The sequence below is a fragment of the Rhinopithecus bieti genome, unplaced genomic scaffold (genome assembly GCF_001698545.2).
Source record: "Rhinopithecus bieti isolate Rb0 unplaced genomic scaffold, ASM169854v2 scaffold_9919, whole genome shotgun sequence".
In the NCBI taxonomy this organism is placed as follows: domain Eukaryota; kingdom Metazoa; phylum Chordata; class Mammalia; order Primates; family Cercopithecidae; genus Rhinopithecus; species Rhinopithecus bieti.
The window spans coordinates 2,519,100-2,545,366 of NW_016806411.1; the positions used below are offsets into that span (position 1 = coordinate 2,519,100).

General features: G+C 39.0%; 1 protein-coding gene across 3 annotated transcripts in view; it reads right to left on the reverse strand.

Annotated features, from left to right (window-relative positions):
* Positions 1-25,990, reverse strand: part of SAXO6 (stabilizer of axonemal microtubules 6) — a 39,049-nt gene extending 13,059 nt beyond the window's left edge. Inside the window, exons 1-12 of one of the 3 annotated variants that reach the window (XM_017876192.1) lie at positions 25,835-25,990; positions 24,717-24,831; positions 19,933-20,300; positions 16,360-16,527; positions 14,832-14,932; positions 14,654-14,753; positions 12,180-12,209; positions 11,676-11,851; positions 10,519-10,845; positions 9,520-9,632; positions 9,316-9,425; positions 7,543-7,550 (exon numbers count right to left, since the gene is read on the reverse strand). In XM_017876192.1, coding sequence (XP_017731681.1) covers positions 7,543-7,550; positions 9,316-9,425; positions 9,520-9,632; positions 10,519-10,845; positions 11,676-11,851; positions 12,180-12,209; positions 14,654-14,753; positions 14,832-14,932; positions 16,360-16,527; positions 19,933-20,300; positions 24,717-24,831; positions 25,835-25,852 — 1,634 coding nt within the window. In that variant the 5' untranslated portion in view covers positions 25,853-25,990. Of the gene's footprint in view, positions 1-7,542; positions 7,551-9,315; positions 9,426-9,519; positions 9,633-10,518; positions 10,846-11,675; positions 11,852-12,179; positions 12,210-14,653; positions 14,754-14,831; positions 14,933-16,359; positions 16,528-18,724; positions 18,860-19,932; positions 20,301-20,468; positions 20,786-24,716; positions 24,832-25,834 lie in introns of those variants that run through there. The other 2 variants (XM_017876191.1, XM_017876190.1) reach the window with 2 other exon arrangements.
* Positions 25,991-26,267: the final 277 nt, after the last annotated feature.

The window sequence follows — 26,267 nt, forward strand, 5'->3', positions numbered from 1 at the left end:
AAAAAAAAAAAAAAAAAAAAAAAAAAGACAAGCCTGGTTAACATAGCAAGACCCCATCTCTATTTAAAAAAAGAAAAAATTTAAATTAAATTAAAAACAGAAGGCGGCAAACCAGTAAAATCAAATACAGTTCCAAACTTTCCTGATTATTTCTTGTAATTGTTGCCTTCACTTATTATCTTTGATTCTATCAATGTAACATTCAAAACATTGCTTTCTAAACTTAGATATCTTTGTCTGTGATGGTAGAGCTTATTGCTTCAAAGTGGCCTAGGGCTGCTGGTCTCAACCAATAAACATATTTCAAATCAATATGTAGGATAAAACCACAAATCTTCCACTTGCTTTCTTTTTCAAACAAGTATCACTTAGGACAATACAAATAATTCCAAAGAGAAATTGTTCTTTTCTTTTCCTTTTTCTATATATATGAACAAAATTTGTGATCTTTGTCAAATTGGTTTTACAATTGCTGAAAATACCTGAAAGAAACCTGTAAAATAAAAGACATGGGGTTCCCAGGTTTAACATAACTGATTCTGCGATCTGTTTTTGAGCCTAAAGCCTCAAAAGGCCAATAGGTCTCACTGCTCTACTCAGCCCTGTGTACGGCAGTTCCCCACTGAGAAGCCACAGTGATTGGATTTACCCTGTGAAGCATATCCTATTTGCTTTGTTGCTTCTGATATTCCAGAGGTTTCTCAGTAACATTAGAGTAACATCCAAGAGAGTAAACCCCACTTGATTGTGATGAATTATCTTTTTGATGTGCTGCTGGATTCAGTTTGATTGGATTTTGTTGAGGATTTTTGTGTCTACGTTTATCAGGAATATTGGTCTATAGTTTTCTTTTTTTGTTGTTGTTGTGTCCTTGACAGATTTTGTTATCAGGATGATACTGGTTTCATAGAATGTGTTAAGGAGAAATCCTTTCTCCTTGATTTTGGGGAATAGTTTTAGCACATAAATAGAATTAAAACAAAACCATATGATCATCTCAATACATGTGGAAAAAGCATTTGATAAAGTCCAATATCCCTTCATGATAAAAATCTTCAACAAACTAGGCAATGAAGGAACATACCTCTCAAAATAATAAGAGCCATCTATGACAAACCCACAGCCAGTATCATACTAAATAGGCAAAAGCTGGAAGCATCCCCACTAAGAACAAGACAAGGATGCCCACTCTCACCACCTCTATTCAACATAGTACTGAAAGTCCTACCCAGAGCAATCAGGCAATAAAAAGAAACAAAAGGCATCTAAATAGAAAAAGAGGAAGTCAAATTATCTCTGTTCACTCATGATATGATTCTAAACCTAAAAAAACCCTAACAATCCCTCCAAAAGACCTGATAAATGACTTCAGTAAAGTTTCAGGATACAAAAATTAACGTGCAAAAATCAGTAGCATTTCTACACACCAATAATTCAAGCTGAGAACAAAATCAAGGATACAGTCCTGCTACAATGGCCCCCCAAAAATAAAGTACCTAGGAACACAGCTAACCAAGGAGGTTATCTCCTTGAGTTCATCTCCACGTGAACTACAAAACATTGCTGAATGAAATTACAGATGACATAAACAAATGGAAAAGCATTCCACGCTCATGGATTGGAAGAATCGATATTGTTAAAATTGCCACACTGTCCCAAAGTAACTTACAGATTCAATGCAATTCCTATCAAATTACCAATGTCATTTTCGCAGAATTAGAAAAGCAGTTCTAAAATTCATATGGAAGCAAAAAAAAAGGGCCCAAAGCAATCCTAAGGAAAAAAAAAAAAAAAAAAAAGAACAAAGCTGGAGGCATTACATTACTTGACTTCAAACTATACTAGAAGGTTACAGTAACCAAAACATCAGGGTCCTGGTAAACAAACAGACACATAGACTAATGGAACAGAAAAGAGAACTCAGAAATAAAGCTATACACCTACAGCTATCTGATCCTTAACAAAGATGACCAAAAAAATGAACAATGGAAAAAGGACACCCTATTCAATAAATGGTGCTGGGAAAACTGGCTAGCCATATGTAGAAGAATGAAATTGGACCCCTACCTCTCACCATATATAAAAATTAACTCAAGATGGATTAAAGACTTAAATGTAAGATCTCAAAGTACAAAATCCTAGAAGAAACCCTAGAAAATCTCTTCTGGACATTGGCTAAGGCAAGGAATTTATGACTAAGTACTCAAAACAAATGTAACAAAAACAAATTGGCAATTGGGACTTAATTAAACTACAGAGCATTTGCACAGCAAAAGAAACTATCAACAGAGTAAACAGACATCTTACAGAATGGGAGAAAATATGTGCAAACTACATATCTGACAAAGGACTAATATCCAGAATCTATAAGGAATTTAACAAGAAAAAAACAACTCCATTAAAAAGTGGGCAAAGGACATGAACAGACACTTCTTAAAAGAAGACAAAGCAGCCAACAAACATGAAAAAATGGTCAACATCACTAATCACCAGAGAGTTGTAAATCAAAACCATAATGAGGTATCACCTCACACCAGTCAGAATGGTTATTATCAAAAAGTCAAAAAACAACAGATGTTGGCAAGGCTGCAGAGAAAAGGAAATGCAACCCCTGTGGAAAGCAATATGAAAATTTCTCAAACAACTAAAACTAGAACTACCATTCAACCCAGAAATCTCACTACTGGGTATCTACCCAAAGGAAATAATTCTGTGAAAAAGATCTGCACTTATAGATTTATTCCAGCACTATTCACATTAGCAAACTCATGGAATCAGCCTAGGTGCCCATCAACAGGGGATTGGGTAAAGAAAATGTGGTACACATACACACCATAGAATACTGCGCAGCCATAAAAAAGAATGAAATCATATCCACTGCAACAACATGGATGCAGCTGGAGGCCATTATTCTAAGTGAATTAACAGAAACATAAAGTCAAATACTAAACATTCTAATTTATAAGTGGGAGCTAAACAATAGGTACACACAACATAAAGATGGAACAGACACTAGGAACTACAAAAGGGGGAAGACAGGGAAGGGTACAAGGGTTGAAAACCTACCTATTGGGTACAATGTTCACTATTTGGGTGATGGGTTCAATACAGCCCAAACCCCAGCATTATACAATATATCAATGTAACAAACCTGCACATGAACCCTCTGAATCTAAAATAAAATTCAGGCTGGGCACAGTGGCTCAAGCCTGTAATCCTACCACTTTGGGAGGCCAAGAAGGGAGGACTGCTTGAGCCCAGGAGTTTGAGAACAGTGTGACAACACAGTGAGACCCCAAGTCTACAAAAAACTTTTTTCAAAAATTAGCCAGGCATGGTGGCACATATCTGTGGTCCCAGCTACTCAGGAGGCTGAGGTGGGAGGATTGCCTAAGCCCAGGAAGTTGAGGCTACAATGAGCAATGATCGCACCACTGCACTCCGGCCTGGGCAACACAGCAAGACCTTGTCTCCAAAAGCAAAAAATGGGCCAGATGTGGTGGCTGTAACCTATAATCCCAGCATTCTGGGAGGCCGAGGCAGGTGGATCACTTGAGGCCAGGAGTTCAAGACCAGCCTGGCCAACATGGCAAAACCACATCTCTACTAAAAATACAAGAATTAGTCAGATGTGGCGGCAGGCGCCTGTAGTCCCAGCTACTTGGGAGGCTGAGGCATGAGAACTGCTTGAGCCTGGAAAGCAGAGGTTGCAGTGAGCCAAGATCGCGCTACTATACTCCAGCCTGGTCAACAGAGCGAGACCCTGTTTCCAAAAAAAAAAAAAAAAGAAAGAAAAAAAGTGAATATAAAATTAAACTTAAAAAAAAAAAAAAAAGAACTACTAAGATCCTTACTTGGCCTCCCTTTCTAATCTCAGCCACATTCTTAATCTCTCTGGGTTCTTGCCCTAGGGAAGAACACTTGCGCTTCCTGTTCTTTCTTTCTTTCTTTTTTTGTGAGACAGAGTCTCACTCTGTCACCCAGGCTGGAGTGCAGTGGCGCGATCTCGGTTCACTGCAACCTCGGCCTCCCAGGTTCAGGTAATTCTCATGCCTCAGCCTCTCAAGTAGCTGGGACTACAGGCAAGCGCCACCATGTCCAGCTAATTTTTTGTAATTTTAGTAGAGACAGTTTCACTATGTTGGCCAGGCTGATGTCGAACTCCTGACCTCAAGTGATCCACCTGCCTTGGCCTCCCAAAGTGCTGGGATTACAGGCGTGAGCCACTGCGCCGGCCCCTGTTCTTTCTAACTGGAAAACATTCTCTGCCCCACATATCAGCATGGGCACCTTCCTCATCAGTCAGGTCTCAGTTAAAACGTCATCTCCTTAGAGGTGCCTGTCCTGATGGCCCAAACTAAAGCTGTCTTACCCATCCCTTAGAGATATATAGTTTTATTTAATTCACAGTGCTTACTACTATGTGAAATTATTTTCTTTAAAAATTGTCTATTCCTCCCAATGAAAATGTAAGCTTCATGAAGGCAGGGATTTTAACTTATTAATGAATCCCCAGATCCTAGAACAGTGCCTGGCACTTGTTAAGAGCCTATTAAATATTGAATTGAATGAATGAAAATAAAACTCCCCTCCAAAGAGGTTCCTTGTCCAGAGTTCTCTTGCTCAGTGCATGGCACCTCCATCAATCTTGTTGGGCAAGCTAGAAACTTAGCAGGCATCCCTGTCTCTCATCCCCCGTTATCCAACCCAGCATCAAGCCTTAACATTGTTCCCCTTACACAATTGTGCAGTTTCATCTACTTCTATTTCTCCCCTCCTTCATCCAAGCTACCAACACCTCCTACGTGGACCACTACATTGGCCTTTTAAGGGCATTCAGTCTACTCTTGCCTCCTATGGCAGCCAGACAGATCTTGAAAACAGATATCCATCACAATTCCCATACTTAAAATATTTCAATGGCTTCCCATTGCTCTTGAGATAATGACAGAAATCCCTATGTTGCTATGTTTTCCAACCTCATGTTGCACCAGACTCCCTGCCACACACTGTATTGGTCTTTGTTTCCTCAAACTCTGCCTTCTTTCTCTCCACAAGATCTTGGCATATGCTATGCTCCTTCTCCCCATCCTTTTTTCCTGGTTAATGCTTCCTTTTCTCCTTTATCTTAGCTCAGTTATGACTTTTTCAAAGAAGCATCATTGACTTCCAAGAAGGTTTCTGATCTCCATGATTAGGCCAATTCCTTCCAGAATAGCGCTAAATACTTGTATTTTGAAACTCTTATTAGTTTTAATTTCACTTTTTTTTGTGTGTGATTAACATGTATCTTACCAGACTGCAGGTTTCCTAAGATTATGTACCATGTCTGTTTCTATCCATTATCATTGCCACAGCATATGGGTAAATCTGTTAAATGAATGAAGTAAGCAAATCCACGCTTGGGTTTTTAATATAATTTTAAGATTTGAAAATGCTTCCTGATGATCAAACCAATATGAGAATTCTACCCTAAAGTTTTGGTACATACTGATAATTTATTGGAAATTGAATGACCTACAGGTTTAATTTTATACATAATAATAACATAATTTCTTATCAATGCTTCTATAAGAGAATATAAGGGGAAAAACTGATGTGTATATCAAAGTTTAGTGACTCTTCTGCCTACCAGTAACCAAGGGGTAGACACTGGGAAATAACCAAAGCTAGTTAGCTCCAGGTATAGTCCCTGGTAGTGCTGGTCGCAGAAAATTCACATGGAAGGATATCCAATCAAGTTGTCAATAATACACTTGTGTACGTATGTACATATGTATGTATTTATTGGTTTGGAGACAGTCTCACTCTGTCTCCCAGGCTGGAGTGCAGTGGCGTGATCTCAGCTCACTCCAACCTCCGCCTCCTGGGTTGAAGTGATTCTTGTGCCTCAGTCTCCCAAGTGGCTGGGATGACAGGTGTCTGCCACCACGCCCAGCTAATTTTTGTATTTTTAGTAAGGACAAGGTTTCCCCATGTTGGCCAGGCTGGTCTTGAACTCCTGGCTTCATGTGATCCGCCCACCTTGGCCTCCTAAAGTGCTGGGATTACAAGCATGAGCTACCGCGTCAGGCCAGAAACTTGCTTATTTTAGAGGAGTTGGTAATTAAAATGTTAAAAGTGTACAGTATGCACAGTGAGACAGAGATTGGCATTAACATTCTGAGGAATGATATTACTCTACTTAGATTACTCAATAAATTAATTCCACAGTAAGTGAAAATAATACATATAAATCCAGTTGCAAATATAGATTAGTCACTCATTTTGGCTGAATCAGCTGTGTGTATACAGTTGCCTAAAAGCTCACACCTTCCAGATGGCAGCCTGGATTTCTCAGGAGGAGTATAACAGTCCACTAAGATCTGATTCTCATGAGTCCTCTGACTGTATTCCTAATGTCACATTTCCTTTAATAAACCAATGTATACCAACAATTTCCTTTAACAAACCAATTTCCTTGAACAAACCAATGTATAAGCAACAGGAAATAGTCTAGATATTCTGTCACTCCAATAACATTCATTCCATCTGTTACGTGCTATGAGCTGGGCTCTGTTCTAAGCACTGGGGATTAAGAGGTAGAGGGTACTCTGATCCCATCTCCCACCTGTTCCCAAACCCTGAAAACTCCTACTTTGTACTCAAATTCACAAACAGCCATCAGCAACATTCCCTATAGATTTTCAACCTTTTCTCTGAATGTTCTCTATTCTACTCCAACCACTTACACCTATTGCTAAGCCTTGTCATTACTGGTAAATGCAACCTCTCCATAATCTAAATTTCTAACCACCATTTCCTAACTTTAAGACTAATCCCCAAGGGTGCCCCAATTCCAACAAGTCTTTTATTTTACCTAGACCATCCATCCACTGATCCTATCACCTCTGCACTGTTCTCAAGTCCCAGTGTCCTTCCCTCACCAACTCGTTATAATCCCTTCTTCATATATACCTTAACTCCATTCCCCTTTTTCTCACTTTGTCTTATTCTCATGACAAGTTGAAAACCCTAGGCAAATGCAACACTCTGACTCTATCAAGTTCAAAACCCTAGGTAAATCCAACTCTCTATCTGATAAAAGTATGCTGCACCTCTGCAGTCAAACATTGCTGGAGAAAGGCACACAACCCTTCCTGACTGGTCTTCCGCCAACTTTGTGACCACCAACCTAAAATGGCCCCTTAACACTGGCCTAAAATATCCCACAATCCCCTGGCCCACTCACTCTCCCACTCTCTGAGAAGACTACTCCATGCCTTCACTTTCCTCAAATCTCCAGCATCTTCCCCAGCCTTATTCTCAGCAAGGACTTTTCTTCACACGTCACCAAGAAGCAATAAGAAGAGGTTTTCCAAAAGCTGCCATCACATCTTCCTACATTCATCAGCAGTGCCCATGAATTCCGCTTTCCCTCTTGTAAAAATAAACAGTCAATGTCTAAAGCCAACCCTTCCATGTCTCCGCCAGATCCTAAGCCCTTTCTCCTACTCAAGAGCATCTTTCCAACAACTTTCCCCTCACTCCTGCATCATCAACTTTTCTCTCTCCAAAATTATTCTTCTCAACATACAAACATGCTGTTATGTCTTCCATCTTGATCTTACTTCTCCCAACTACTCCTGCATTACTCTGCTTCCCCTCTTGGAAAAGAAACACTTCAAAGAATTATCTATGGCAGCTTTCTTCAATTCTTCTCCTCTTTTTCCTCTTGAATTCACTTGCACTTAGGCTTTTGTTCCTCCCTTCCACCAAAACTGCCCTTTATCAAGGTCACCAATGACCTCCGTGTTGCTAAATCCAATAAGCAACCGTCCTATCTTACTGACCTATCTGTAGCATTGACTCTCCTCCTCCTTGACACCTCCAGGATACCAGTCTCCTGTCTGTCACCACCTCAGTGGCTGCTCTCCTTCAGTCTCCTTTGCTGACTAGTCCTCAACTTCCCAATATCAAAAAAATGGGGCTTAGACCTACCTGTCTGCAACTATTCTTCTCTGTCTACACCCACTCCCTTGATGATTTCCTCCAGTCTCAATACTTTAAATACCTGACTCACCTAAGCTATAAAGAGCCTCAAATCTGTACCAATAGCCCAACTTCTCCCCTACACTCCAAACCTATATAGTCAGTTCCCTATTCAACATGTCTACTTGTATGTCTAATAAGCTTCTCAAATTTAGTGTGTCCAGAATGGAATTCTTGATCTTCCCCAACTCAGTTAAATGGTAACTCCATCCTTATTGCTAAGGCCAAAAATCTTGAGTCACCCTTCATTTTTCTCTTTCTCCCACCCCAGATCTTATCTATCAGCAAATCTTGTTGGCTGTACCTTCCATGTATATCAGAATTGAACTTTATCATATGACTTTGACTGCCACCACCAAGGTCCAAACAACCATCACCTCTTGCCTGGAGAGAGTAAGTGACTCCCAGCTGTTTTTATGCACCAGCTCTTGCTCTACTACTATCTATTCTCAACACAGTTTGGGAAAAAACTAAGTAATATTATGTCACTCCTCTGCCTTTCCAATAGCTTCCCACTGCATACAGAAAAAAATTCAATATCTTTGCTATGATTTACAAAGCCCTACACAATTTAGCACCCCATTATGTCTCTGAACCCATTATCAACACTGCTGTCCCTCTCATTCTCTCTCTCTCTTCCAGCTATAGTGATCTCCTAGCTGTTCCTCAGGGAGGCAGATATCCCCTTCACCTGAGGGATCTGCACTTGCTGTTCTTGTCACCTAGACCTTCCCAGATCTGCATACAGGTCAATCCCTTACCTTTATCAGATCCTGCTTAAATGCCACTCTCGCACTGAGGACTTCCCTGACCACTTCCTGTTCACTTCAGCGGCTTTATTTCTCTCCTTAGTACTAATCAATATCTAAAATACTGTGTATTTTACCTGGTTATTTTGTTTATTGTCTCTCTCCTCCACTAGAACATAAGTTCAATGACGGCCATGATTTTTGTCTGTTTGTTCTCTGCTATATCCCCAGCACTAAAACAATGCCTGGAACATAGCTGGAATACAACTGCCACACAGGAGATGCTCAATAAAAGTACTATTTTCTTTCTCTTCCTGTTGAGTCACTACTGACAAAGTTGAAAGTGTATCAACAGAAACGCAATGCTTCTAACAGAAAAAATGTCAAGACTTTTGCCTTACTAAAAGTAGGTTAAGAGTATCATCTCCTCGTATGATAGCCACAATTCTCTAAATTCTTAACCTATCATTCATTTATTACATGTCTACAATAATTAGTCACAGATGAGATAATTTTTTCCCCAAAATATATTTACTTTAGTAAAATCATTCTTTGAAGTTTCTAAACAATCCTGAGAGGTCCTTCTTTTCCTCTGTTCTGGGGCTGGAGGCTTCATCTTAGATGGAGACACTAAAACAGCACCACCTGGAAAAATAAAGGAGATGACAGTTTCAATTACACTAAATGATCATGTAGAAAAAGCAGGTTAAATAAGAACTGCACAGTGTTTGCTGATTACCAACAGCTGGAGTAGTGAGATCATGATGAGTCCTCTGGATTCCACCAAGTTCTCTCAGCTTGGGAGTAGGAAGCCGGCCTCCTTTTTCTGAGGATACAGAAGAAGAATCCGACCTATAAATTGAAACAATCTATGAATCTATACAGCATTTACTCCAGAAAATATGATTTAAAAAAATACTTTGTCATCATTGTGCAATAAAGTATAAAACTTCTAAGAGAATGCCATTTTGTTTCTGAAAAAATAACCACCAAATCCACATGCAGCTAAAAGAGACTAAAATTTTCAATAATGAATAGAACTGAGCACAAGATCAAAAATAAAACTGAACACTGAAAAAATACTGTAAGCTATATGGACTATATCAATAGAATAAAAACAACCCACAAAGAAAAAAGTGACTGAATACTGGATAAGGGGGAAAATCACTGCAAGTCAGCACCAGCACCACAGAGAATCCTTCCTTACATCAAGGCTCAAGTTCCATAACATCCATGAATGAATAAGGGATTTAGATTATAGACAAAAGGCACTATTACCATAGGTGGAGAAGAGCAACTCCCCAAAGCAATTTACATATAAAACAACAGAAATTAGCTATTTTCAGAAATCACTTTTTAAAAAATATCATAAAACATTATCTTTTTTGTTAGAATCATCTGATATTAAAGAGCACCAGCTTTTTTCTTTAAAGTCATTCTTCCAGACACATTTGCAAATCTGGCACACCATAAATTATAGGACATAAATGAAAATAATCCTAACTACTTCCTCCCAAAGTAGCCCAGAATTCAAGTATTCAATTACCAATCAGTAGTGACTTAAATACCTGAATCAAATTATTCACCACATAGCAGTGCCTTTGTGACGTTGAAATAAAATCTGCACTTTATTAGTCATAAAATCAAAAGTGTAAACCACTATATTTAGTGACAAAACAAAGTACATATCAACTATGTAAATAACGCTTCTCCATACTGAGTAATTTAAAACTCTCACCCTTCTTTCATCTTGTCTGCCTTGGATTTCTCATGTACATCCAACTTCTCTTGCTCTCCCATAAAAGCCTGCTTGCCTGTTTTCCTGTCCCCTTGCTCCTCGTCGTCATCCTCCTCCTTCTCCTCCTCTTTCTCCCTGGGCTGTTTCTGTATATCTTCACTAGTGTTCTCTGTATCCCAAGCCAGCCGCCTTCTAACAGGTAGAGTGGGAGCTGACACTCCCAATTTCTCTGTGGTATCTTTCTGGGGCTGTTCTTCCACGATCTTTCTTTTTTCTTCTGGTTCTGTAGAAGGACATTTCTGCAAAGTCTTATGGCTTGTAGGATCTCTGCGTTAACAAAATCAGTTTTATTTTAAATGTGAATAGTCTGCACTTTCCTAATCTACACCAATTTTAGTGAGTCCATCGTTTCCTTCTGTTCACAACTACACGTTTTCCATAGATATTGCCTTGCTCAGGCATTGAAGAAGGAAATCTAATTTGTTTTATAGTAAAATAAATCAAAGTTATAATCTGGAGTTTCTATTAAAATATTCCAAAATGTATTTATCTTCTTTTACTCCTACCTTCACATATGCTTGTGTACATCTAATCTGCTGACACAAGTCATACCTAGCCCTAAACTGGCATTTACACACAATTTACCTAGGATTTACCTAGGATCCCATGGTCTAAGTTCTTCAATTACTTTCGCTGACAAATAGTGAAATCATGTTCATTTAAACCCAAAACAGCAGAGCGCTCTTCCATAAAATCAGCAGTCAAGTTCTGAATCAGCCACAAAATCCATCAATGAATGATAATAGGTATGCATTAATAGCTTAGTCTCTACGTTTTTATTGTTGTTGACTTTCTTTTCACCTTCTAAAGGTCTTTTTACATCTGACCATATAATCATCCCTACTCTGCTATTAATTGTCAACAAAAAATATTATAAAAATCTAGCCTTCCAGATTTACATTACGTGTTATTCATACACAAATAAAGCAATCTATATTGCTTTATTTTTCACAGAGAATAAAAATGAAATAAATGGCTGCCACATTTCCATTTGACTGGAGACACATTTTGAGTAGTCAGGTCATTTTCCTGTGACATTCTATGATCTATGTAAGTGTCAACAAACTTTTTTTTGCCATCCACAAAGAATATCTCACCCAGCAAGATCTAATGCTCTGATGTTGCTACTAACGGTTCCTTCTGAGCTTGTGGTTGAGGAGACATCCCAACAGCAGTTGCTATCAGACAAAATCTGATTCAGGTGGTCCCGAGAAAAATGTGTCCCCTGAACTCGCTTCCTATAAAACTCAGCCTTTTCTCGGAGTTCTTTAACCTATACAGGAAAGTTCAGACATCATATACTGTTGTAAATGCTTCTTTACAAATAGCACCAAGTAGCATATCAAAGACACTGAACAAATACAGCCAGGGACCAAGGACAAAGGAAGGCAAAATCAGCCACATACAGTCATCAGACTTTGTGCATTTAAGCAAAAACGAAAACAATCAAGCTAAAGCACGATGCAGCTGTTTTATTTCAGACCAGCAGGCAGGGAGAAATTTACAGCAGCTAAGAAAATATTGACATCTACTTTTATTCCAACTGAAATTACACAAGTAATCTATGCATTATAGTTTTTAAAAACTCAAAAGCAACCAACCTCGGCATACCACATGGCATTTAGAGAACCCTAGAGAAGGAATACAGAAACATACTTAATGATAGGTTGATGCCATAACTGAATATTAATGGGAACCAATGAAACACATTATTCTCCCTTCTAAATATCTACCAAACTTGTCAATCAATATTTCTTAGTATTTTTAGTAATTAGTTCAGTAACCAAGATAGCTTATTATTATCTTGAAAACCAGCCACATTCTTGCATGGCTAGGATGCTGCTGATGACAGATAAATTAGGCAATCTAATTATTATTCCTATTTCCCCAGCTCTGGAAGGGTGCTTACATGCCAGAAATCCCTAACCCAGCTTCATTTCATGGCTTTGCATACAGCTACTACTGCTACAGAAGCCCTCACTGGGAGAGTTACGAGGTTATGAGGCTTCCCTCTCCAAATTCCTCAAAGTTCCCTTGGAATCAGCAAAATCTCTACTTAAAAAAAAAGTACTAAATATATAATTTAAAATAATAGCCCACAAAATCATAATAGAAATATGTTCAACAAAGTGACAGGATAAAAAAAGTTCTGATGAATAATAAAGTGATACGAATTCTTTAATATGCAAGTAACATTTTCTGATGAAAAGGAGCCTTTATACCCATTTGAAACCTTTCACTTTATACATCATACTGCCACCTGCTGGCTTCTCCAAGTACAATTCCACAATGTAAAAAAAATTAAGTTGAAGTTTTACCCTTAAAATTCTGTTCAATAGCTTTATTTATTCTCGAAAAACACTAATTTTTTTTATCATCAAGACAGAAAATCTTTATTCTAGAACTGCTTTTCTTTCAGGCCAAAAAAAGCAAACAATGAAACAGCAATGTAAAAGTAATTGTAGAAACATATTCTCAGCTCTTTAACAAGGTACGATTTTGAATGCAGAGATGAAAGTGTTACAACTCTAGCGAACTGGCAAAAGCAAAAGACAGCACCTATATAGCATAAGAAACCATATAATGCCAACAGAGTCCTACTCTAATGAACCATACCTGAAAAAAAAATCCTAAAGGATAATATGAAATATTTTCTTCACTGCCAACCAAAAAAAAAAAGCTTTGTTCATCTATCATTTCTATCAACTCCTATAACTTTAAAGAAAATTTCTAGCAGTGGTTTTCGCATTTAACAGGTAGAGTTTCAAAACAAAGAGTTTCTCATAACCTCAACCTAGTGTCATGCCTAAACACAACAGGCCAGCAGCTGACACCGATTTACTGGCCACACACTGTTCTGCCTCTGTCCTGCTTTTCCTCACTCCCACTATCAGATTCCTCAGTCAGGGAGATCTTTGCCAAGACTTGGGATGGTCACAAACTGCTCAAGAGTTTAGCTGACTCACTGCCTTTCTTCCATCATGGGTGCTTTCGATGCTCCTAGTTTTAACTTGATTTCACTAAGGTGAATATATGAACATTGCCCCAGGTAATATCTGGGACAGCTTTGAGCTTTGTCTTTTACTTGCCTGTGCTGTCTTCAAGATATGCTCAAATAGAGAAGTAGAAAGCAAAAGAGTGGCCACGGTGGAAGGAATCAAGTGACCTCCTGAAACAATATGCAGACAGCATGACAGTCACTAGGACTTGTGTCTGGGAGCTGCAGTTCAAAGAACCAGCAGCTCAGAGCTCAGAGCACTGAGCACTGAGCCCTAGCCCTTTCCCCCAGAAGCTGATTATACATAATTGTGGGCCATGGTTTTAAGTAATGAGCTAAATAAAAGACCCATTCCCCATCCAAATTATCCTTCTGTTTACAATGACAGGGGGAAGTGGGATGTTTACTAATGTCTAATCTAAACAGAAACATTTTACTGTAGCTTGTTCTCTCAGAAAAGGCAAAAAAAGTCAAGATACGATTTGAAAGATGCTAATACCATAACAAAAATGTTCCATTCTCTATCCTTTGAGTATAAGAAGCTAGTACTAAAGTAGCACTTCTCAACTCTAGAATTACCCTTCCCCTCAAACCTATCTTCAGATCCCCAGTTTCTCCCACATTAGAGTATCCCAACACTGTAGCTCACACCTCTAACCACACAAGCTGCACCTTTCTTTTGCCTACAAACTAAGTGTACACACTGACAATGGGCATCACTATCAGACAAATTATTTAATCTTCAGTTGAGAGAGTGGTCTGAAAGTTAGGAAATAATCAAATCTATAATGATACAATTCTATAAATTCAATCTATTAACACGATCAAATGTTTGATGGTAAAAAGCGTTAACTTAAAAGACCTCAATGAATATTAATTGCTGAAGAGCCAGTGGCATTAAAAAAAAACACTGATAATTTACATCCTAATACATAAGTTCCTGATACTATTAGTGCTATTATTTTATCATACTTCTTTAAATTGTGGTCTCTATTACCAAATGGAACTCATTGTGAAATTAAAGTGTTAATAGAGGCTGAAAGAACCTGTGGGCTTATTGAGCTCACATACACTCACCTGATTTGGCATGTTTCCCTTCACACGTGTCCAAGCCCCAGCTTTATATAAATACTGAGCTGGGCTCAGAAATTTTGCTCTATATTCGGAATTCACCTTCCTAATAGAAATGAAATGAAAGTAAATATTTCACCATGTTGATCACTGAAATACTATATTTTCCTATTAAAATACATACCCAAGTCTTTGATGTTTCCAAGGAGTAAGCTTTTTAGGCTGGTGTAAGTCTTTTAATTCCATCTCTGCTTCCAATTTTAAAGGATCGTCTATTTCATTACTCTGAAATGGAAATAATTTAAGCTTTTTATGCTTAAAATGTTACACATTAAAGTGAAAACATGGATGTTATAAAGTTAGACTTGAATATTTAATGACATTTCTATTTTAGAAGCTTTAGATACTAAAGAAAACAAAATAAGAAATCAACAAACAAGTTGTGAAATTTTATTATATTTGGTTAGTTATTTTGAAGTTTAGCTGAGGATATAGTTTCATTTTCTAACAATAAAGATTTCAGATCTTTGGCTAAGGAAGAAAATTTTTAAGTTAAGAAATACATATCTAAATAATGTTACCACACACTGAACTTGATATTCTAAATTTACAATTGCATTACAGTAATTAAACATAGGATCCTGATGAATTAGTTACCAAATCACTTTACTGAATAGCAATTCTTTCTTTTTTCTCCGATAATATCATAGGCCTAATATATGTGTGTGTATAAATCATTTTACTTTTAGTCATATTTACTTATATACTATTTTTAGGACCCATAAAATATCAGGTATCAACATTCCAGGAGATTAAAAAATAGTATTTACACCCCAATTACCTGTAATTTATAATCATGTTAGCCTGATTCTGCAACTTAAATGGCTGTAATATCACACAGAAGCTGTTGTTTGTATATTCTGAGGTAGATCATATGAATTATACTGGCTATAATCTGGCATGCTAACACTTTGGTTTAAACTACTTGTTATGGCCAGGCGTGGCAGCTCACGCCTATAATCCCAGCACTTTGGGAGGCCAAGGTGGGCGGATCACCTGAGGCTAGCAGTTCGAGACCAGCCTGGCCAACATAGTGAAATCCCAATTCTACTAAAAATATAAAAATTAGCCAGACATGGTGGCGTGCACCTGTAGTCCCAGGTACTCAGGAGGCTGAGGCAGGAGAATTGCTCGAACCTGGGAGGCAGAGGTTGCAGTGAGCCAAGATCATGCCACCGCATTCCAGCCTGGGTGACAGAGTGAGACTCCGTCTTGAAAAAATAAATAAAAATAAAATACATGTAAGTATGTATGTGTTTAATTTCCATAATTTAAAACAAGTATTTCTAGCACTACTATTACCCCGGGAAGTTACTATAAATGCAGTCATTTGATATTAAACTTACTAGACTTTGGTATTAAATATATTAGACTTACCTCCTGCATTGTTAAGTACTCAACATGCTGTATCATTTTTATTTATGTCTGCCTCCCCACTAGCCCAACAGCTGCTTGGGGCTATTTGCCAGCCTTGTATTCTCAGTACCAACCCATGTCTGCTCCTAGTAGCTGGCTCAATGAACATTTGATGAACAAATGAATTAATGAACTAGCGAAAACCAAAAACTCCCAGGTGGTAGTAAGTAAAAGAAAACGTGGAGAATCTAAAATAATGGGGATTTTGTTTGGTAAGGTTAAAAGTTGATGAATACCTTCTTTTCAGGAGATACTGTTTCAAGATTTCTGTTTTCTCTCAAATCATTTCTTAATTTTGGTTCTTTCACTGGAGATAAACCCTTGAAATTTCTTCTGTATTCAGTTTCATGGATGACTGAGTTACCTTTGAATGGTGGAGCAAACTGGCTTTTATTGTGGAAAACCTTAAACAAAAATTATCTTGGTTTAGTTTTGTTCATTAAATATGCAGAACTTCAGTCTTCAATTACTTAACGAAACATACATAAAGTTGAATTACAGGACAAAAAAAAGCAAAGTTATATATGATTTTAATTTCATTTCACATATATTATTAACATCCAAAGGTCAACTTTATATACTCATTACTATGTTTTGAATAATAGTTTTATAATCAAAATATAGCTTATAACCAAAATAAATATTGGCATATTTTCATATGACATAGACATTAGCTTTAAGGCAACTCTGTTGTCAGTTCTACAGGTTTTTTTCTTCCTCCCTGACATGATTTTTTTTATTCCTGCCTTAATAGAAAATTCTTGACATTTTCGAATACCCAATATGTTCAATTTGTTTAGCTTTTCTTCCCTTGGCTTATTTTCAGCACATTTTATTAAGGCAAAGAAAATGTTCTGAGCAATTACTACACTTGTATTGTTAAACGTTTCCTTTTATTCTATTTCACAATATGGTTTCTATTTCACAGCATATTACCATTGATTACAAGGAAAGCAAATGGAAAAGATAGGGAACTCAAACAAGTTATATTACTGGTTTGTAATGCTGAATAGGGTATCTTCATACAGATCAGATCTAAACAGTTTATCTATTTTAGTACAGTATAACCTCAAGGACTCTCCTGCCAAAAACTGTTCTGACTCCTTTACATATTAACATAAGACATCCTTTCAGAAAGCAGGTGTCTGATAAAATAGAAATGAACAACCTTTTCAGAGGTTTCCTATCAACAAGCATTAAAAGCTGTCTCAAAGCTCTTCAATCCATAGACTCTGAATTCAGTATGCTTTGAACAATGAGCAATTCCTTCTAAAAAAAAAAGCTTGTGAAACACATTAAAGAAAGCAGTAAAACTACCAGTGAATATATCGCTAGTGATTTTTCTTATAAAAGTAACATTTCTACACAACGCTTTCACTGACACATAAAAGCCCTATTTGTTGATGATATGATTTGATTTGAATCAGCTCTATCTTCAAGGTCAAATACTCTATAAAAACCTGAATAATTACAATTTTCATGTTGTAAATAATATTTTAGATACATTTCATCTCCAAAAAACCCTGTAGGCAAGCAAAAGAAGTACCGATCCTATTCACTAGGTTAATAACGGGTACTTATCATTTTGTTACTTCATAGGTTCTTCAAATGTTATATAAATGTCAAAGGTATTTTAAAAATTGAATAAGCCCAAAGCTGCCACAATTTATAGGATCACTGGTGTTTTTTTCATCTTAATGTAAGATGACTAGATGTTATTGTCTTGCTGAATCTAATTATCCTGTCAGTTCTTAGGGCTATACGCAATACACAAGTGAATGCTGACGTATAGGAGAAAATGAATGTAAGGGTGTGTGAAAGTGTGTATATTTATAAAGAAAAACACAAAGACCAGAAGAAAAAACAGACTAAGCCATTATAGGTCTCTGGGGATATTACAAGTGGAGGTATTTCCTGTCTCTGCCTGGAAGTACTGTTAAGAACATAAATGAGAGTTTAAAGCCTAAAAACTGCCTAAAGGTTGAAGGTAGTAAAACAACAGACTATTTATTAGTAATGGTATCTCAACACTAAAACTGTGCAGGAGTATAATGAAATCTAAAACCACATCATTACAGCTTCTGAATTTTACAAATATAGTTATACCGACAATGCCTATTACCATTTGTCTGATATAAGGACAAAATTACGTATCTTGTGTTATTGTCAACATATTTTGTATTTATTAAAATAAATATTCAAAGCAGTTATGCTTTTCTTAGAATACAGGAAACATGCAATATATTAGTCAACAAAACACAACATTTTAGAATAAGATCAATTTAATAATTTTTTATTAAGTAAAAAAATCTTATAGCATGCAAAAACTTACCAGTTCCCCAAGTTTTCATTACCCTGTCTCATATTTAGTATATGTGCTGCATCTGGCAACAATGATCATCAGTAGCCTAGGACAGTATAATATTACTACCATAAATCATAAGTAACAGGACGATTTTAGCAAAATTCTCACTTTGGTTTTCTAGAACCTACCTCCAGGCTACTTAAGTACCTAATTTCTTGCAACTCTTAATTCTATGTAAATCTACATTACTAGATAAGATAATGGTACTCAGAAATGTATTACATCCATTAAACTACCTGATTGGCTGCAAAAGCTGGACCAGTTTCTTTAGAAGTCTTCCAAACAAACTGCCTTTGATATTCAGAATTTCTCAAGGCATTACATGAAGGAACAACAGTCAATCCAGCTTTCTTACGCAGAAGTCTATCCAACTGTTCAAAACAAAATCCACTCAAAGACATTAAAATTTCTATTCAAACTTTTAAAATTGTGGTAAAAAATGCATAACACGAAATCTATCCTCTTAACAAAATGTTCAGTCTACAGTACAAAATTGTAAACTACATGCACATTGTGGTACAGCAAACTTTCTTTAACTTATAAATAGTATCTTTTTTCAAGTGTCAAACCATTTAAAATTCCTTTCTATCAAAGGACTATTAGGCATCCCAGGAAAAATATAATACTCTCAGTCCTTTCCTACTAATCATTCATAATTAAATCTATTATCAAAAAGTCCCAGTACTTTGCCTCACCTGCACACTGCTTCTGTGAACACCCCTTCTCCTGCCTGCCAGACTCACACATCACCTTCCTTGTTCCCTTTTACCCCCAGCTTTTTCAACAAGCTATGGATTCTTCTCCAACACTCTGAAATGCCTCTTCAGGGTCCCAGTCAGTGGTGGACATGAACCAGAGAAGAGCAGTGAAACAGAATGGAGAAAGAAACGTGGAAGGCATTGAGATCACCATGCAAGTTCCGGTAGCCTCTGCTTATGTGCTCACAGGGACCTGCTGCAGGCCAGCTGTAACATAAGAGAGCAAAAATGCAAGATCTCTGAGAGACAGCCAGAGCTCTCCTTCCTTTTGCATTTCATCAATTGAGTTTCTGTCTATCTTCTTGTATAGATAAGAAACTGAAAAGGGGCTAGATAGAAGTCAGCTCAGCACCCTGCCAGAAGTAAGGGCCTACTTCCCTTCTCTGTCTCAACTTGATCTCTCCCTTAGGACTCAAGTGCTAATATATGATGAATAAAATCCAGACACAGGAGGTCCATCCAATAAAGGGATATCATAGCATACATAACTACTACAAAATAGCGAGTAGTTAGAACTAATTCACAACAACTAAAGTCAACAGCCTGTTATCAACTATTCTTATAGACATTAGACAAGAAAACAACAATGGAAAATTCTGAAACACAAAATGTAACATTACAGAAATGACGATGAAACCAACAAAGAATTCTATGCTTTTGAAAAGAAATGCAGTGAATATGCCTACCCCAGTATCTACATTTTCTGAAAGAACCTTGGTAGAATGTTCCAGTTCTACGTTTTCATTAACTGGTATATGGTTTGTTACACCCTCATTATTTTCCACAACATCTGAAGCCCCTTCAGCTCTGGAGTCTGCAGAGTGAGATCTGGTTCTTTTGGGAACCCTGGAAGCTTCTAGTGAGTCAACTCTTTCTTGAGTAACATCCTTTTGTTCTGCTTCTTGTGATTTTGGTGTTTCTGGGGCTTCTGGTTCTGGCAGTGCAACCACATTGTTCTCTGAGATAGCTCCATTCCACTCCAGAGATTTTGAAATCTGTGGGTCATGGTAAGGGACTCTTCTTTTTGAAATAAAACTTGGCTCCTTCGTGATCCCTACAAAACACGGTATACAAAACTAGTAGCTACCAAAGCAAAAAGTTATAAAGACAACTTTTAAGAACACTTGTGAAGGAGAAATGAAATTTAAAATTTAGTTCAGATATATGCACCTATATATACACACAATATCCTTTAGAATATAGGATTTTAAAAGTACAGCTTTTCAACATAAAATATTTAATTTTGCTTTTAAAAGCATTAAAATTTAACCATAACAAAAAATTAAAATCAGCGGGTCACAATGTTCCAGTTATCCTAACAAAAGTCACTAGAATTGCAACATGATAGACCTGGCAAGCCAGGCAGTACATGTTGCCTCGTTTCTAATTACTTTCCTGTGCTACTTAACAGAACAATGGGCCCTGGTACTGTCAAAATTTGGAACTTTTCACAAAGCTTCTCTTAAGTGGAGCAGACCAAGATGAGAAGGAGTAAGATGTCGTTGTGCTGGATCTTGGGTCTACATCTGCCTTGATTTCCTGAGAATTAAAAAAGAATAGGCGGGGCGCAGTGGCTCACGCCTGTAATTCCAGCACTTTGGGAGGCCGAGGCAGGCAGATCACGAGGTCAGGAGATCGAGACCATCCTGGCTAACACAGTGAAACTCCGTCTCTACTAAAAAATACAAAAAAAAAAAAATAGCCAGGCATGGTGGCGGGCGCATAGTCCCAGCTACTGGGGAGGCTGAGACAGGAGAATGGTGTGAACCGAGGAGGCGGAGCTTGCAGTGAGCCAAGACTGTGCCACTGCACTCCAGCCTGGGCGACAGAGCAAGACTCTGTCTCAAAAAAAAAAAAAAGAAAAGAAAAAAAGCCCTTTTAACAACAGCTAAGATACAATTTCTCTATATTTCTGTATGGAAAGCAAATGTCCAAAAACATAACCTTCTATGGAGGTAAGAGCAGCTCTGCAGAATGACAGCCACTGAGAGACTGCCCTAGTTTAGGGCCATTCTTTAAGATGGCTGCAGGGTAGAGAAGGAAGATTAATACCAGAAAGGAAAAGGAAGGTGGAAAGAAAATTGGGCATGAGGTAAAACCCAGGACTCCTTAGCCTCTGTTGTAGATGTGCTGGCCATGTCACCCCGGGTCCCTACCCTTTTAAAAGGCTTCCCTAGACCACAGGTCTTCACACTGGCTGGATATCTGTCTGGAGGCACACAAAGATGTGGAGGGTAAACAGAAGTGGACGGCTTAAGGGGATCATTTTCCAGATCCTCAGCTCCATATGTGTGTGCTCTCTCGCCTGACGCTGATCTGTCTGCCTAAGAGCTCCATCTGCCATCTGCAGTTCCATCTCCCACCACCCCTTTCATAATCTCCCTTTCCCCACTTTACAGAAGAAAGACACACCTCTTAACCAGCCTGAAACTTACTCCAGTGCATCCCCCAAAGGTAGAACAAAACCTCAGGGGTAGGAAGCCAAACAAAGGGACAATTCAAGAAAGCATATCCCTGAGGGAGAATATTTGACAGCAAAGCAAAGCAGACAGATTAGAAATAACAAAGGAACAGTATCTTATTTCATATATCTCCATGGATTTTCCATCTACCTTCTTAGTATTAAAATTCAGGTATGAGAGGGATATCATGTGAAATGTACATATGCATATTAACACATTTACCTTAATTAAAGATAAACAGACTTTTTTCTCACAGAAAATAATTCTAATTTGGCCAGTTAGTTTGCCAATGAATACAGGCTTTGCCAGTTGCATGATAAACATTTTCCATAAATTGAATGGGCTAAAGTGGCAGTTCCAGAGTTTTTACAAAATATATGTAAAACATGTAAGCACTATGCAATATACCAGAAATTCTATTATTCAAAACTATTCATAAAAATTTATGATAAAACATAGCAATTTAGAAAACATTGTGACGAGGCACAATGTTTTCTAAATTTTCTAGGAAGTATAAAAGCTAAAAGCTTGAAGATCACCAATTAGACTCCTCTCTGCTTTAACACAGAGGCAGGTTTTTGGTAGAAGAGTAAAATGAAAGAAGATTCTCGAGTGGTCTGCTGTTGTCTCCCAGCACCAGCAAATCCCCAGGGTAAAAATACACTACTCTAAAAGAAGGGACAGCCATCCTGGGTAACACTGCTGTTGTTTTTTGCTAACCTCCCACCTCCCATTCTGAGCATTCTGGAGTTCTTGCTCAGTCCCTCCCCATGACCTAAAATTCCCCACTAACGTTCCTCCCCTAGTCCACTCCTTCCTTCATTATATACCATGCTCTATGGTGGCTTTGCTCTCATGGTCTCATTCCATCACCTTCCCCTCAAATGCAGCTGATCTAAGCTGAAATGTTATTGGACAACTACCCAGTTTAATGAATTTTCCAGTGTCGTAATAGCCCTGTAGGCGCTCAGCAGGGTGGGATATCTATGCTTAAACAGAGATTTATTTGGATTCTTAATCCAATGGAGGTTCAAATATGTGGAATTTCTAGTCATTTGTAAAAAGAGGATTATGAGCAGAGGGATTTTCCTAGCACCCTGCCAGAGAAGCAGGGACACCCAGTCTCTGAAGTCTGGCGCTGGGTCAGATCATGATGCTTCAGAGGAACCCTAAAAGAGATACCCACTCTTGCCCACTCTTCCCTTTGTTCTCCCAACCTAATTCTGAAAATACCTCCTCATCTTACTAACTTCCCAGGCTTGGTACCCTACCCATAAGTCTTTTCCTGGCTTCAAACATCTAACATTTATGTGACTTACCTGCCATGCTCGCACACGTCACATGTGGGGCACCAAGCACTGATCTGTGTACATGAACCAGGCCCTTAATAGCCAACATCTCATTTAAACCCTCCCAGCAATCCTATGTAACAGGCTTCCTAAAATCTCACTTGGTGAAACTAGTTCAATTTGCCCAACAGCTATTGTGGATTCAAATTTCGGCTTATTCATTCATTCAAAAATTAGTTTCAAGAAGCAACAGATTGTTCCAAGGCCTGTATTAGGTACTGGGTAGGAACCAGGTGGTGGATAAGACAGAGCCCTACTCTCAGAGATCTAATATACTAGTAAGGAAGAATTAAACAAGCAGGTATAATGAAGTCAGTCTGTCTCCTTTCTGTTCTGTCACCCTCTGGGAAACCCTGGCCCAGGAATCTGACTTCCCTGGGACACAGGGAGGAGGCATGTGTGATAACAAGAACATGACCTCTGAAATCGCATGCTTTGCACAAAACAGACTTGATTTCAAATCATGGTTCTGCCACTTACTAGCTGTAAAGCTGGGGCAGCGACCTAATCTCCCTAAGCTTCCATTTCTCAAGACCTTGGGAGCACTCTTCCCCAGCACTTTCCCCTCAGCTTTCAGGTCTCAGCTCAAATACCACCTCCTCAAAAACAGCCTTTCCCAACCATCTAATCTAAAGCGTTTTCCCTCCAGTCCACCCCTCCTGCATGTTATCTATCACACTTCCCCACAATTTTATATAAAAACCTGAAATTCCCTTATTTATTGAGTGACTTGCTTACTGTTTCTCTCCATAGTTAAGGTACTTTGGTTCAGGGCTATATCCCTAGTGTTCCCAGACCAAACTGAGGGTCAGGCTGCTATATCTCTCCGCCAATAACGAGATGCAGATGAACTAGGGAGAAAGAAAGTTTTTATTTCTATAACCAGTTACGGGGAGAAGGCCTGGAAATTATCACCAGACCAACCCCAAATTACAAAGTTTTTCAGCGCTTATATACCTTCTAAGCTATAAGTCTACGTGTAAGTGTGCATTCATCTAAGGATGTAAGTGATTAACTTCTTTTAATCTATAAGTAAGGTCTGAGTCCTGAAGACCTTCTTCTGGAGCATCAGTAAACTTACTTTATCTAAATGCGTCTAGGTGCTGGGCTGATTACCCTTATCTTGTCTCCTGCTGAATCACGGAGGTTTGAGGAGTTCCTTCAGACCGCCAATAAATTTGTTTGTGGAGGCCTGGGGAGTTTCTGCAGAACCCCATTAAAACTTGTTTAATCCTAAATGGATCCTGTTAAGAATTCCTTATTTTGTCATGCTTTACTGCCAAGGAAAGGCCTAGGCAAAACTCTTGATGGGCTTTTGTTACATCCCAGCCTCTGTGTAAGGCTTTTCTTAGCTTTTAGTATTTAACTTAACCACTCAGTCAGTACTGAAACAGTTGTGATGGAGGCCTCCATTAGTGAAACCTGGCCGGCCACACTAGCTGCTGGGAATAGTCCTGGCTCATAGTAAACCTTCAATAAATATTTGATTAATAAATGAATAAATCAACCAGGCCAAATGAACTTTTAATATATCATTTGGTAAACTTAGCCCAAGGTTTACTTAGCCCAAGTTATAATGGCTTAGCCCAAGTTATAATGGCTTAGCCCAAGTTATAAACTTAGCCCAGGTTAGAATGGCTATTAGCTTGCTCAACTTACCTAACTGATCTGATCTAAGTCCAGCCCATGGGTACTTTCGCACCAAGGAGGAATTACAAGACTCTGACAAATAAGACTTTTTCCACAGGAAGTTCCTCTGGTATTCACTCAGCCCCTGTAATGCAAAGTACACTTTGAGTACAGTGCAATTAATGAATGATGTTTTCAAGCAGACATCAGTGAAAAATAATTTCTGAACCTCCAAAGAGACTTAAGACTGAAAATTAAACACAGACGAGCTCCTTAATAAGAGCTAATATTCACCCAGCCCTGTGCTAAGCAGTTCACACGAGTTACATCCTTTAAGCCTCAACACCACTTGAGGCAGACGCTACCAGAAATACCAGGCTCAGAGGTTACCCTTTCACTGATTATCTGATTCCAAAGCATGAGTTCTTGTCGGATAACTAGTGACAATCTAAATTCTGATCACTCAACTAGATTTATCCCAGGTTTTCACCGAGTACACAATATTATGTATTATGCCTAGGGCCTTTTGCTATTTGGTAAAGTCAACAAAAGGCAAACTCTCCTTCCATTCTGAATACACGCCTTTAAGATAAATGAGTCAGGAGGTGTGGGACGCTGTGGCCACCTGTTAAGTTGCAGGGTGCTAGTCCCTGACAGCTACCAGCTACCTGGAACTTTTAACATACCCTAAGAATGCACAACGATGAAAAATGTGTGTTTCTTTATACCCTATCTTTACTAAGAACCCATTTCTCAAGCCTTTAAAAGCCACATACACTAAAGTTTTAAAGGTAATGGGGGTTAAATGCTAAGCTAAATGGGCCACAGGTGTCCCAAACTGAAGTCGCCTTTAGTTCTCTTCGCAAAGTGGCCTCCTCCCATCTACACTCCTCTCGAGTCCCCTTAAGTAAATGTCTCGCATCATCTGACTCTTCCGCACACGGCAACTTGCAAATGTGAGTGAGCGGAGAGAGAACTAGGTAAGAGGCGGCGGGCAGATTCTGGGGCCCCTCAGGCACGCCCTGGGGCTGGCAGCTTCTGCCGGGCCGAGGGCTGCAGGGCTGAAAAGCAGCGTGACCTCGACGCTCCGCACCTCCCCCGCCGTGGCTCCCCCCAGCCACCTTCCGGCCCGGGGACCCCAGCCTCACCTTGAAGCGCACCGGCATGTCGCCCGGCGCCGCAGCCCCCGCCACTGCGACAGTTAACGGGACAAAAAGCTCCGAGGGGGCGGGGCGATAACAGTGTGTTCCCTAGCAAACCCTCGGCACGGCGTCCCCGACTACGCGCCGGCGCACTCCGCGCTTCCCGCCTAGAGCCCTGTCGCTCTGTTTTTCCCCGCCCATTTTTGGACCTAGGGACCAATAGAAACTGGTAGAGTGCCTTACCTCCATTAGGATTTGACCAATGAGTGACCGAAAGGGCGCCGCCTATCGCTCGTGCCAAATCCCGGGGGCTGATAGAGATGGCGGGCGGAAGGCCGGCCAATAAGGCTCCCGGAACCGGGCTGGGCGGGACCCGGGCGGTGCCTTCCTGGGTTGGGTGGACCGGTCCCTGGTTCGCGGGCTCCAGCGCAGCAATGCG